Source organism: Lithobates pipiens, unplaced genomic scaffold (genome assembly GCF_037356315.1).
Source record: "Lithobates pipiens isolate NorthernLeopardFrog02 unplaced genomic scaffold, aLitPip1_a1.2 Scaffold_23, whole genome shotgun sequence".
Classification (NCBI taxonomy): Eukaryota; Metazoa; Chordata; class Amphibia; order Anura; family Ranidae; genus Lithobates; species Lithobates pipiens.
This window is the reverse complement of record NW_027507785.1, coordinates 165681949-165695035: the sequence shown is the minus strand read 5'-3', so window position 1 is coordinate 165695035 and position 13087 is coordinate 165681949. Positions and strand designations below refer to the sequence as shown.

Genomic DNA, 13087 nt, shown 5'->3' with positions numbered 1-13087 from the left:
AAATGCTAAAGATGTAGGTACCATTCTAGAATAATGAGCAGTGAAAGAGAACCAGCCTCCTTTCTCTGGATAACTTGGGTGAATCGAATGTGCAATAGTGGCACTTGGTGAGGAGGTAGCCTTGCAGGAACACTTTGGAATAACAAAGAGTGAGTCCATCTCACAGAAGGAAGCAGCAGTAGTCAGGGAAATCCTAACCACACACACACACACAAAACCACCAATGAATGAAGTACAGTCTCATCAGAATGAGAGGGAGAATACAAAAAAGTGCAGTACAATGTCCCCATTAAGATTAAAGGTCAATGCTACCTTCAAAAGCTAAGCAAGTGAGAAGTTGTACAAACACTCTTGTCCTTTAATGTTACACTGAGTCTTGCATGACTGTAGAAAACCAGAGCTACCAAAAAGGTCCTAGGGTCGAAGTTTTGGGTCTTGCACCACTTGAAAGAAAGTCTTCCAGGTAAAGTTTCTGACATGCCAAGAGGTGGCTTAACAGGCCGAAGCACAGTAGATTTGAGAGCCTGGGTTTCAGAAGCCATGACCAGAAACTTTGAAGCAGAATGGAATACTGGACCCCAAGACAGCAAATCTGGTCTAAGGGGAAGAGGCAAAATGGTGCGTGTGACCAGAGAAGTTATTCCCCTGTACCAGATCATTCTTGGCCAGTCTGGACCCTTCAGAATGGCAACAATTCAATTAAAAGGCTTGTGCTATGATGAACACACAAAGTAAAAAGGTAATCAATACACAAAATACCATTCATGGTGCCTGTACTGAAGTATAAATTGAAGGCCAAGCCCACCTTTAATACAAAGTTATATCCATCTTTAGGGTGTAGTGAAACATGGTGCCAAGGACCCAAAACCACCCCCTCTCCTCTTCCTTACAGAGTATGCAGGTTCAATCACATTGCTGTCATAGATGCAGTACTTGCTTTCTTGGCATCAAAAGGTTTAAAAGATGAGGCACTGATAGTGGTGGATAACGTGCCGTTCAAATGTAATGGACTCTATGCCACTTTTACCTAGGGGTACCCTCTCGAGGAGAGACACTGGGGGCATGGACTAGCACTGGGAGCAGGACACTACTATATGCAAATACAAAAAAAAAAAAAAAAAGTAGTCATCCATTATACACAGCATATATAGTAAGCTGGTACACTGATACTTGAGGTTTACTATCTATGCAAAGTGACTTATATTATAAAAGGTGAGAGGTTTGGATTGCAAGTGCCTTGTGAAACATGTTACATTTCTAAACAGGATTAGCATGCTTTTAATTTTGAATGTAACAAACAAAAGGTTTGAATACTGAGCAATTGGTTATGGTCTTGAAAAGGAAGAAAGTACCGCTCTTGTTAAGTCCACCGCTTACTACCCAGCCACAAGACAGTGTGCAGGCTCATGCCAGAGATACTGCAAATGAAAGGAATGAGATGACCACACACCTCAAATCATGGCTATTTTAATCAGTTTAAAAGAAACAGGACATCGGCAGGATATCCGCACACACAGACAGTAATATTGACGCGTTTCACATCTCTGATGCTTAATTTTAACCCAATTTAGTTTTGGTTTGCTTGGCTGGACTACGCATACACATGGCTCTTATGTTAAGGGTGCAATGTAGTGGCCGATTTGTGGCATTTTTTTTGGGATGTTTGCATATGGTTTAACCATAGCCTGCACTTCCAAATTTTTCTTCTGTACCTGAACATATAAATAAATATAAAACTCCTTTTTGCTATTATTTGCAAACTATATTGGTAATTAAGTTAGAAGAGGAAAACATAGAAAAATCAACTCTACACCGTAAAAGGGTTGAGGCCCTCAAGGTTTTTCACAAAACCTCTTGTGATTCAGCAGCCCCCGCCCCCCCCCCCCCAAAACCCCCCCTTTTACTTACCTGAACCCGGTCTTTCCAGTGACGGGGACGAGCACACCGGCTCCAGGCAGTGTCTCGGGTCCTGATTGGATAGTGATAGCAGCGCAGCGATTGGCTCCCACTGCGGTCAATCAAATCCAATGACTTGGGAGCTGGGGGGACAGGGTCGAGTCCTGTCAATGGATGCAGCAGGATACGGGAGCGCACCCGCAGGTCTCCCCCAAGGGACAGCAGCTCTCCATTGGGGCACTAGAGAAGAGGAGGAGCCAGGAGGACCGCTGAGGGAACCCAGAAGGAGGAGGATAGGGGCCACTCTATGCAAAAACCAACTGCATAAAAAGGAGGCAAGTATGACATGTTTGTTTTTTTAAAAGGGAACCTTCACATATCCTTTAAAAAAAAAAAAAAAAGAGCTCCAGGCTCCTTCATAAAAAAAATACTGTAGCTGCTGACTTTTAATATTAGGCTACTTACCTGTCCTGGAATCCAGTGGGGTCTTTACCCCAGCCAGTTTTTTTAATCGGCTCTCGGGTGCTGCCCTCGCCATTTCTTATAAGGAAAACCAGTAGTTCACAGCTGGTTCCCTACTAAAACCAGGTACCCGCTGCCCCTGAAAGGTGCCAGATGTGGTAGCAGGGAGGGGAAATAAGCAAACAAGCAGAGCTTGCACTTTTGGGTGGAGCGCCAGCTTTAACCACTTTCAGACCGGACCATTTTGCTGGCTTAAGACCAGACCACTTTTTGCGATTCGGCACTGCATCGCTTTAACTGACAATTGCGTGGCCGTGCGACGTGGCTCCCAAACAAAATTGATCACCCCTGCGGTTTTTATTTTTTGCGCTATAAACAAAAATAGAGCATCAATTTTTAAAAAAAACAATTTTTTTTAACTTTTTTGTTATAATAAATATTCCCCCAAAAATATAAAAGAAAAAAAATTTTTCCCTATTTTTGGTAAATCGCAATAAGCGATTGGTTTGCGCAAAAGTTGTAGCGTTTACAAAATAGGGGATAGTTTTATGGCATTTTTATTAATTTTTTATTTTTTTTTACTACTAATGGTGGCAATCAGCGATTTTTATTGTGACTGCGACATTATGGCGGACACATCAGACAATTGTCATTTATACAGTAATCACTCCTATACAAATGCAGTGATTCCTGTGTAAATGACACTGGCAGTGAAGGGGTTAACCAGGGGGTGGCAGTGTAGGGGTTAAGTGTTCTTAGGGGCATGTTACTGACTGTGGGGGGCTGGGCTTTGTTTTAGTGAACACTGATCTTTGCTCCAATGACATGGAGCAGAGATCAGCGTCACTTGTTGCTAGGCAGAACGGGGAGATGCTGTTTACAACGGCATCTCCTCGTTCAGCCGCCCCGTGAGACGACTGCGGGTATCCCCGCGGCGATCAAAGTCTGTGGGACCCGCGCCCAGACTCATGGGGGTCCTGACCGCTGCACACGCGATGGCAGGGTGGCATTTAAAAATAGATGTACCTGTACGCCAATATGCCTGCCCGTGCCATTCTGCCGACGTACATCAGCGTGCGCCAGTCGGGAAGTGGTTAAAGTTCATTTTGTAAAAGCAAGAATAGGACATACAATCTATTCTGTGCCTCATCACAAAATTAGGACCTTGGCGACCATGAGGGCTCATTTACATGTGCTTTGACTTCAATATACAAGAGCCTACTACTTCAACATGCTTATTTGATGTGTTTTTGATGCTTCGATTATGCTTTTTTGAAGCCTTAATGAAGCTTGGCAGATACGTGTGCTGATAACCCATACCTGCAATACCTCCAAAGCAAAGCTAAAGCTGAATAAAAAACATTTCAAAATCTGCAGGTGCTGCAAGTGAGCTTTGCCATAGACTTCTATGGAGGCTTTGAAGCACGACTGTAATGCCACGTTTTGAAGCAAGCGAAAACAAGCCTTTTACGGTGTCACTTTACAGTAAGGGCTACCACTCCAACACAGCGACTGTCCTTTTCCAAAGCTATCTAGGGAGACATTCCTTTGCCTAGGAAGCCAGCCTGCCACAGGAACAAATCAGGAAGAACTAGCTTAAAAGTCCCATAGTAAGAGAGGGGGGATTAGTGGTGTTGTATCCTTAGGTTATTCAGGAGTATAGGAACATATGAAGACACAGAGATTTAACATCAAATTCCCTACTCTTCCACTAGCTTCAGGTCTGCAGGGCAACCTGGGCCTTAACTATAAGACCATCAGCAAGGAAGGGAGCTTTCAACAAAATTACAATCCTACAAAGCCTGCTAATGTGCAGAAAACACAAGACTAAAGCTGGCCATGCATGAACTTTCGATCCATGTTCACCTTGTGTACAACTAGCAAGCCCAATCAAATGACTTATGTACAACAAGCCTGTCAGGTTTTTGCCCAAATGATCAGCAACACTAGCTGATGATAGGGAAGTTTCCCTGCTGGCAAAATACAATAGCTTAGCGTGTAGGATTCTTGGCTCAGTTTTTTCATTTAATCCGCTGGGCTGGTTGAACAAACAAAAAATAAATAAAATGATATAATCTATGGCCAGCTTTAGCTATACACTAGTAGAATTTTGTTAGAAATGTTTCAATTTTCATAATGTCCATCCAATTTTCTAATTGTTGGTGGGGTTAAATCCAACTTTTCAACTGCAGTGATGTGAAAAAAAATCAAAAGAGCAGGACGGAAATGTATTTATTTTTACCAGTGTATGTGGTTTTCATTCAGTCCATTCATTCCAAAATACAATGTTAAAAGCAAATACATTTTGTAGTACTTTTAAACAACATTCTTCAAGGTGCTGATAATTTCCATACAAATGTAAATCGACTAGTTTATGATGAGCTTTAAGCAGCAATAATGGGTACATATCTTACCTCGCTCTCTTTAAAAGATTCTTCAGGTGGCGGGGACTGGATAGATGCTCCTAAGCTGTTATAAAAAAATAAAAATATAATAATAACTACAAGAATATATTTATAAGAGTCGTTACATGGGGCATTCATTTCAAACGTTTACTATATTTCAATCACAAATACTCTCCAAATCTTCCCGCTCTGGCCCAATTTCTTCCCCATATACTGTATACACCATATGCATAGTATAGGATTGCTTTAGAGCTGCCACGACGAGTCGACGTAATCGATTACGTCGACTACAAAAATACGTCGACGTGCGTGCAGGGCGTTGATGCGTCAGGATTTCTCATTATCTCCTGCTCTCCTCCATGCCGCCGTCCCCCTCTCTTCTCACCCTCTGTGCTGCTGTCCCTAGGGGTGCAATGGATCGTTACCGATCCGCGATCCGAACGGGTCACCCCACTCGGATCGGCACATGCCGCAATCTGCGGAGCGCTCAGCGGCCGCGGCTTTAGGAAAGGCCGCGGCTTCGGCCTAGCTCCAAAGCGGCGGCCATTTTTCTACACCCAGGCTGTTTACACTGTGATCGCTCCGATGACATGACGCCGGTTCCTCTCTCCCCTCTCTGTACTAATCTGTACAGTGGAGGGGAGAGATCGGATGGAAGCAGCCATCCCTTCATACCCTGAAGTACCCAGCAATACCCTGCCTGCCAACCCCTACTCTGCCATTGCATGCCAGCCGTACCCTGCCATACTCAGCCAATATTACAGTGGGGGAGATTGTGGATATTACAGTGGGGACTATATGGTGGTGGAATTTTCACAGGTTTTTGTAAATTAAATTATTTGCTGATCTGAAAAATGATCCGAGGAACGATCCGATCCGTGAGTTTTTTGATCCGTTGCACCCCTAGCCACCCCCCTTCTTCTCCCCCTCCGTGCCGCCGCCCCCCTCTCTCTTCTCTGTGTCCCCCTCCGTGCTGCCGCCCCCCTCTCTTCTCCCCCTCCGTGCTGCCGCCCCCCTCTCTTCTCCCCCTCCGTGCTGCCGCCCCCCTCTCTTCTCCCCCTCCGTGCTGCCGCCCCCCTCTCTGTATCTCAGGATCGAGAGCCAGCGTTAGGAGTCGGTAAACCCGGCTCCTTCGTTTTCAGAATGGACAGAGTCAGTAACCACTGACTCTGTCGATTCACATAACTGAAACATTGTAACCTTCTGTGATTACGATGTCTCAGTTAATGAATGGAGGGAAGCCGCTGTCTTCTCTCCATTCATTATCAGTGCAGCAAAGGCTGCAGAGAAAGGGACTGGGGAATCTGTCTCCAATCCCTTTCCCTGTCTCAAATGGGAGATGTCAGAGGTCTGTTAAGACCCCCGATATCTCACCATAGCCCCCCCAACAGGGCTGATAAAAAAATTGCAATAAATAAATAAAATAAAAAAACACACTGACACGGTCCCCACACACCCTCCCCCTTATGTACTTATTTTTTGTAAGGTTATCCAAAGGATTAATTAGCTATAAAAAAAAAAAAAAACACAAGATTAATATAATTTTTTATTTTTTTTTAATAATCGGATAGTCGTTGACTAATCGAAAAAAATAATCGATAGATTAGTCGACAGACAAATTAATCGTTAGTTGCAGCTCTAGATTGCTTACACCAGGGCTTGACAAATTTGCTTGGAATCTAGGAGCCAGCTAAAAAAGTTAGGAGCCAGGTCGGTAACGGCAATCCAGACCTGTCCCTGGCCTGACATGGAGACGAGTGAGGGGAGGATAGCGCGGCCCCCCCACCTGTCTCCATGTCATTGCCCATAGCTCTTAGAGGGACATTTTATTTTTTATTTTTTTTTTTTCAAATGACAATTTTTTTTTTTTTTTTTATTGCATTTTAGTGTAAATTTGAGATCTGAGGTCTCTCTGACCCCAGATCTCATATATTTAAGAGGACCTGTCCTGTTTTTTTCAATTACAAGGGATTTTTACATTCCTTGTAATAGGAATAAAAGTGACAATTTTTTTTTTTTAAAAGCACCGTGAAAAAATAAAAAGTTAAAATAAGAAGAAAAAAAATGTTTTAAATACACCCTGTCCTGCCAAGCTTGCGTGCAGAAGCGAACGCATACGTGAGTAGCGCCCGCATAGGAAAGCGGTGTTCAAACCACACATGAGGTATCGCTGCGTTCGGTAGAGCGAGAGCAATAATTCTAGCCCTAGACCTCCTCTGTAACCCAAAACGTGCAACCTGTAGAATTTTTTAAACGTCGCCTATGGAGATTTTAAAGGCTAAAAGTTTGTCGCCATTCCATGAGCGGACGCAATTTTGAAGCGTGACATGTTGGGTATCAATTTATTCGGTGTAACATTATTTTTCACAATATAAAAAAATTGGGCCAACTTTACTGTTATATTTAATTTAAAAAATAAGACTTTTTCCCCGAAAATGCGCTTGTAAGTCCGCTGCACAAATACGGTGTGACAGACAGTATTGCAACGACCACCATTTTATTCTCTAGGTTGTTAGAACTCCTAAACACACACACATATATATATATATATATATATATATATATATATATATATATATATATATATATATATATATATATATATATATATATATATATATATATATATATATATATATACACACACACACACACACACACACATTTTTTTTATTTTTTATTCTAAGTAAAGGTGAGATGGGTGGGCAGTGAAAGCTTCATTAGCATCGCTGGCTGTCATACCAACAGCCACCACTAGATGGCGCCAGATTACAGAACTAAACATAGGACCACAGAAGGCCTCAAAGCCGCGGCCTCAATTACCGGCCGGCGGCGGCACGGCCCGACACGATCACGCCAGGGGGGGGGGGGTGGAAGGAGACAGGATACCCCCGCTGTGCTGCCCCAGGCGCCAGATCACAAATTCTAGTCGCCAATGCGATCTGGCGCCCGGGGTTTGTCGAGCCCTGGCTTACACTATATAACAATTCACTGCACCAGAGCCCCAAATAGACCTAAAGTATAAAGTAAAACCTGCATAGAAAAACAAAAATAAAACCTTCAGCAATGCCTAATCCAGCCAGCTCAAAAAACACAACACATGCAGAAAAATGTGATCAGCCGCCAATGTAACAGAACGAGCCTGAACAGCCAATCGCCAGGTCTAAAGGCTGCCGTAAGCAGCTCAAATCTTTTGACTGAACAGCTTTTGAAAGAGCTGTATGGAAGATTGTTGACTGAACAGAACCTGTATCCAATCAGATGCTGCCATTGTTTGAGAATTTTGATAGTCATTGTATATTGACAAGTGACTGCAGCAGCTAACAGAGAAGATTCGTCTATCCATACTGTTTAGGATGCATGGATTTCTTTCCTTCAGCATGCAGACTTAAAAGAAAAAAAAAAATCTATAAATTGTTATTCCTTAGTGTAGTCATATGGTGGGTGACAGAATATCAAGAGTTTGCTAAAAAAAAAAAAAAAAAAAAAAAAAAAGGGAGCAATAGATAAAGGATGGTCAGTAGTTGCTGATACTGCAGTGTTAGCCCACATTTACACTGGGCCGATTTGGCATGTCAAATCGCATGCCAAATGGCCGCTATAGGCAGCAATGGCACCATCTGAATCGGTTTGACACCAACTTTACGGCGCTGCACTGATTCTCAATTATAGTTCCTGTACTACTTTTGGCGACTTTGGGGGCAATTTGAATAGACATATGTGCATGAACCTGCACAGATGTCTGTCAAATCGCCCCTGAAGTCAGACTGCATTGCCGGTTTGAATCGTGCGAGTTCAGCTGAACTCACAGAGTTTCTAACCCGCATTCAGTGTGAACCTAGGCTTAATTGGAGAAGTGTAGAAGATCTGGAAAGGTAAGAGTGTCTGCTGTACGCTGTTCTTATATAGGTAAACGACATCCAGTACACTGCAATGGTGTTGGCAAACATTTTTAGAGTCATAGCTTTCTCTGTTCTGAAGCAATTCACGTTTACCCTGTCATGTTTCTCACATGGATTTTCATCATTAACTCAATTTTAGCATTGTAAGAAAAGAAAATGCAGTGTTTGCATCCTTTAACCACTTTCAGACCGGACCATTTTGCTGGTCAATGACCAGAGGTCTTTTTACAATTTGGCACTGCGCTGCTTTAACTGGTAATTGCGCGGTCATGCAATGTTGTACCCAAACAAAATTTGCGTCCTTTTCTTCCCACAAATAGAGCTTTCTTTTGATGGTATTTGATTGCCTCTGCGATTTTTATTTTTTACGATATAAAAGGAAAAAGACTGAAAATTTTGAAAAAAAAAAGATATTTTCTACTTTTTGTTATTAGAAAAATCCAATAAACTCAATTTTAGTCATACATTTAGGCCAAAATGTATTCAGCCACATGTCTTTGGTAAAAAAAAAGTCAATAACTGTATATTTATTGGTTTGCGCAAAAGTTGTCACATCTACAAACTAAGGTACGTTTTCTGGAATTTACGCAGCTTTTAGTTTATGACTGCCTATCACATTTCTTGAGGTGCTAAAATGGCAGGGCAGTACAAACCCCCCACCAAATGACCCCATTTTGGAAAGTAGACACCCTAAGGAAATTGATAAGAGGCATGTTGAGCCCATTGAATATTTTATTTTTTTGCCTCAAGCGATTGAATAATGACAAAAAAAAAAATTTCTTTTTTTATTTTATTTTTTTACACAAAGTTGTCACTAAATGATATATTGCTCACACATGCTATGGTTATATGTGGAATTGTACCCCCAAAATCCATTCTGCTGCTTCTCCTGAGTACGGGGATACCACATGTGGTCGACTTTTTGGAAGCCTAGCCGCGTACGGGGCCCCGAAAACCAAGCACCGCCTTCAGGATTTCTAAGGGCATACATTTGTAATCTCACTCCTCACTACCTATTACAGTTTTGAAGGCCATAAAATGCCAAGATGGCACAAAACACCCACAAATGACCCCATTTTAGAAAGTAGACACCCCAAGCTATTTGCTGAGAGGCATGTTGAGTCCATGGAATTTTTTATATTTTGCCACAAGTTGCGGGAAAATTACAAACTTTTATTTTATTTTTTTTCACAAAGTTGTCACTAAATGATATATTGCTCACACATGCCATGGGCATATGTGAAATGACACCCCAAAGTAAATTCTACTGCTTCTCCTGAGTACGGGGATACCACAAATGTGGAATTTTTTGGGAGCCTAGCCGCGTACGGGGCCCCGAAAACCAAGCACTGCCTTCAGGATTTCTAAGGGTGTAAATTTTTGATTTCACTCCTCACTACCTATCGCAGTTTTGAAGGCCATAAAATGCCAAGATGGCACAAACCCCCCCCCCCCCCAAATGACCCCATTTTGGAAAGTAGACACCCCTAAATTTAGGGGTACACTAGTGGGACTCACAGGTAAAAAAGCACCTAGGCTGTCAGCGACTGTATCAAAACGCTACAAAAAAACCTGTTAGCGATCGCAGGGATCAGGCCTGACTCTGCGAACGCTGCAGTTATGCGTGTTGTGTTTTGTAAGTGACAGTGATCGATCGATACTGCACTTGGGTGGGCTGGGCTGGGCTTGGCGGAGGGGCTAAACACAGGTGCTAGCAGGTATCTGGGCTGATCCCGCTAACAATGCGTTTTGGGAAACCTAAACTGCTGGCGACGCTAATATAGATCTGATCAGATACTATATTACTAAGGGAGGTGTATGCTTTGCGCGTGGGTGTTAGCGGTACTGGCACTAACCTGACGCTGCCTGGGGCGACGCAGACCTTATCTGACCCTCAAACTTATATCACCCGCCGGGTGATCAGGGGGTTAAACCTTTATTAGGTAATAAATGGCGGGTGCCCTGAAACTATAAAAAAAATAACTAACCAACCAGCGTCACCTGTAACAGTTATATGGTGATCACTGGTGAAAGGGTTAACTAGGGGGCAATCAGGGGGCTTTATGCGGTAGTATATGGGGGTCTCTGGCGCTATAAAAAGCTGCGGCAAACCTAAATACCTACCTGCCTAACTAGCGTCACCTGTGACACTAATACAGCGATCAGAAAAACGATCGCTTATTAGGCTGGGTTCACACTGGAGCGATGCGGGAATGCCACGAATCCGCGGCGGGTTCCCGCATTGCATGCCCCCCGATCGGGCCCCCCACCCGCGGGAAGGCAGGGACGTACATGTACGCCCATATGCCTGCCCGTGCCACTCTGTCGACGTACATCGTCGTGCGGCGGTCGGCAACTGGTTAAAAAGTATCTTGCCCAAAATGAAACCCCTATTGCAATCTGGTTTATATCAAGCGTTTATATCCCAATCCTGGGAAAAGCACTAAGCCAGTTACACAAGAAAAATGAAATTTTTTGCCAAGTTCTGTACACCATACATTGCACAGAACTTCTACAGCAGGCATGTCCAAAGTCCAGCCTGTGGGCCAATCGCTGCCCGCATTCCGGTTTTGAATGGCCCGCCTGGTTATTTGGACATATATATCTTTTGTGGCCCCCAACGATCTCCCAGCGCCAGGGCCACAAAAGATATATATGCTGGCTGCCTTGGAGGGGACAGGGAGGAGGAGGGACGAGTCCTGTACACACAGGAGTATTTCCTGTTTACACGGCAGCCTCTGTAATAGGAAGTCCCTGTCCATCAAAGGAGGCAGGACTTTCTATTAAAGAGGCCGCCAAGAAAGCAAGAGTTTTTCCTGTATGTAATCTTTTTGGCGCTTGTCATGCCCCCCTCCCTGTCCCCTCCAAGGCTGCAGATGGGCATCAGTCAGGCTGCACTGGTGGCAATGGCGAGCCTGCATTCATGGCAAAGGGAGTGCTGCATTCCTGGCAATGATGGGGCTACATTCATGGCAGTGGGGGTGTTGCATTCCTGGCAATGGTGGTGCTGCATTCATGGCACTTGTGAGGCTGCAGATGGGCACTGACCCTTATTTTGCTTCATGCTTCTTTATTTAAAATTTAAATTTTTTTTCCTGAAACTTCCCTCTTAATGTGAAGGTGCATGTTATACGGCAATAAATACGGTATATAACACGCCCAAGCTCATCTCTTTACTCACACACAGCCATAAAGGCAAGATAATTCTTGTTGGGCAGTGTATTAGTGCTCGAACGAACACACTTAGACCGAATTTTAATGGTTCAAATAAGGTCAGACAAAATGCTTGGCCCTCACGCATGTTCACTTCAACCTTTTTTCAAAGCGAGACAGATTTGATGGACATCCCTGTTCTACAGGTTGCCATACTGCAAAGAAGCGATATTTGATTTCATGATTTTTATGTGTCGGGCTCATTGCATGCCGATTTTGGGTCATTTACTTAGAAAACACTGATTCAAAAGTCAGGCAACTAGCTTTTTCAGGACAGAAATAAGGCTGCAAGGTGAATTGTTTGGCTTGCCTTTGTATAGATGTGATCTGGGCAGTTGTGCAGATGTGTGCAAGCCAAATCATGCATATTACTATTCTCTGTCCTGAAAGGCAAAAGACCCCGCCACTAAAGCGTGATGCAATTCCTTCCTGATCCCCAGAAAGCAATCAGATAATCCCTGACTCAACTACCCCTGGTGTTATTACCTAAATATGTTAGCATCCACTTATATTTTGTGCATTAAGGCACATGTTTCTTTTGAGCATTTCTGTAGTGCTTTCTGCCCTTTACATTGTTTTTACCGTGATTTTTGTTTTTTTAATATAAAGATTTCTTGTTGGGCAGACTTAGCCACTTCCCGACCAGCGCACGCCTGCATTTACATGTGCGCTCCCCGGTTGGGACCTCCGTGAGTGGGATTGTGGGTCCCGAGGACTCGATCGCCACAGGGATACCCACGATCGCCTCACGGGGAGGAAGGACGGTGAGATGCTAATGTAAACAAGCATAGCCCTGTTCTACCTAGTGACAGTGTCACTGATCTCTGCTCCTTGTCATCGGGAGCAGAGATCAGCGACGTGTCACACACAGCTATGCCCCCCCAGTTAGAAACACTCCCCAGGACACACTTAGCCCCTACACTGCCAGTGTCATTTACATAGGAATCCGTGCATTTGTACAGCACCGATCGCTGTATAAATGACAATTGTGTCAAAAAGGTCCGATGCGTCTGCCATAATGTCACAGTCATGATAGAAATCGCTGACATTACTAGTAAAAAAAAAAAAAAAAAAAGAAGAAGTATAAAAATGCCATAAAATATCCCCTATTTTGTAAACGCTATAACTTTTGCACAAGTCAAACGCTTATTGCAATTTTTACCAAAAATATGTAGAAGAATACGTATCGGCCTAAGCTGAGGAAAAAAT

General features: G+C 43.4%; 1 protein-coding gene across 1 annotated transcript in view; it reads right to left on the bottom strand.

Moving 5' to 3' along the window:
* ST13 (ST13 Hsp70 interacting protein) overlaps nt 1-13087 on the bottom strand; it is a 150838-nt gene that overhangs the window by 133170 nt on the left and 4581 nt on the right. Inside the window, exon 2 of the mRNA XM_077452552.1 lies at nt 4773-4827. Coding sequence (XP_077308678.1) covers nt 4773-4827 — 55 coding nt within the window. The remainder of the gene's footprint in view (nt 1-4772; nt 4828-13087) is intronic.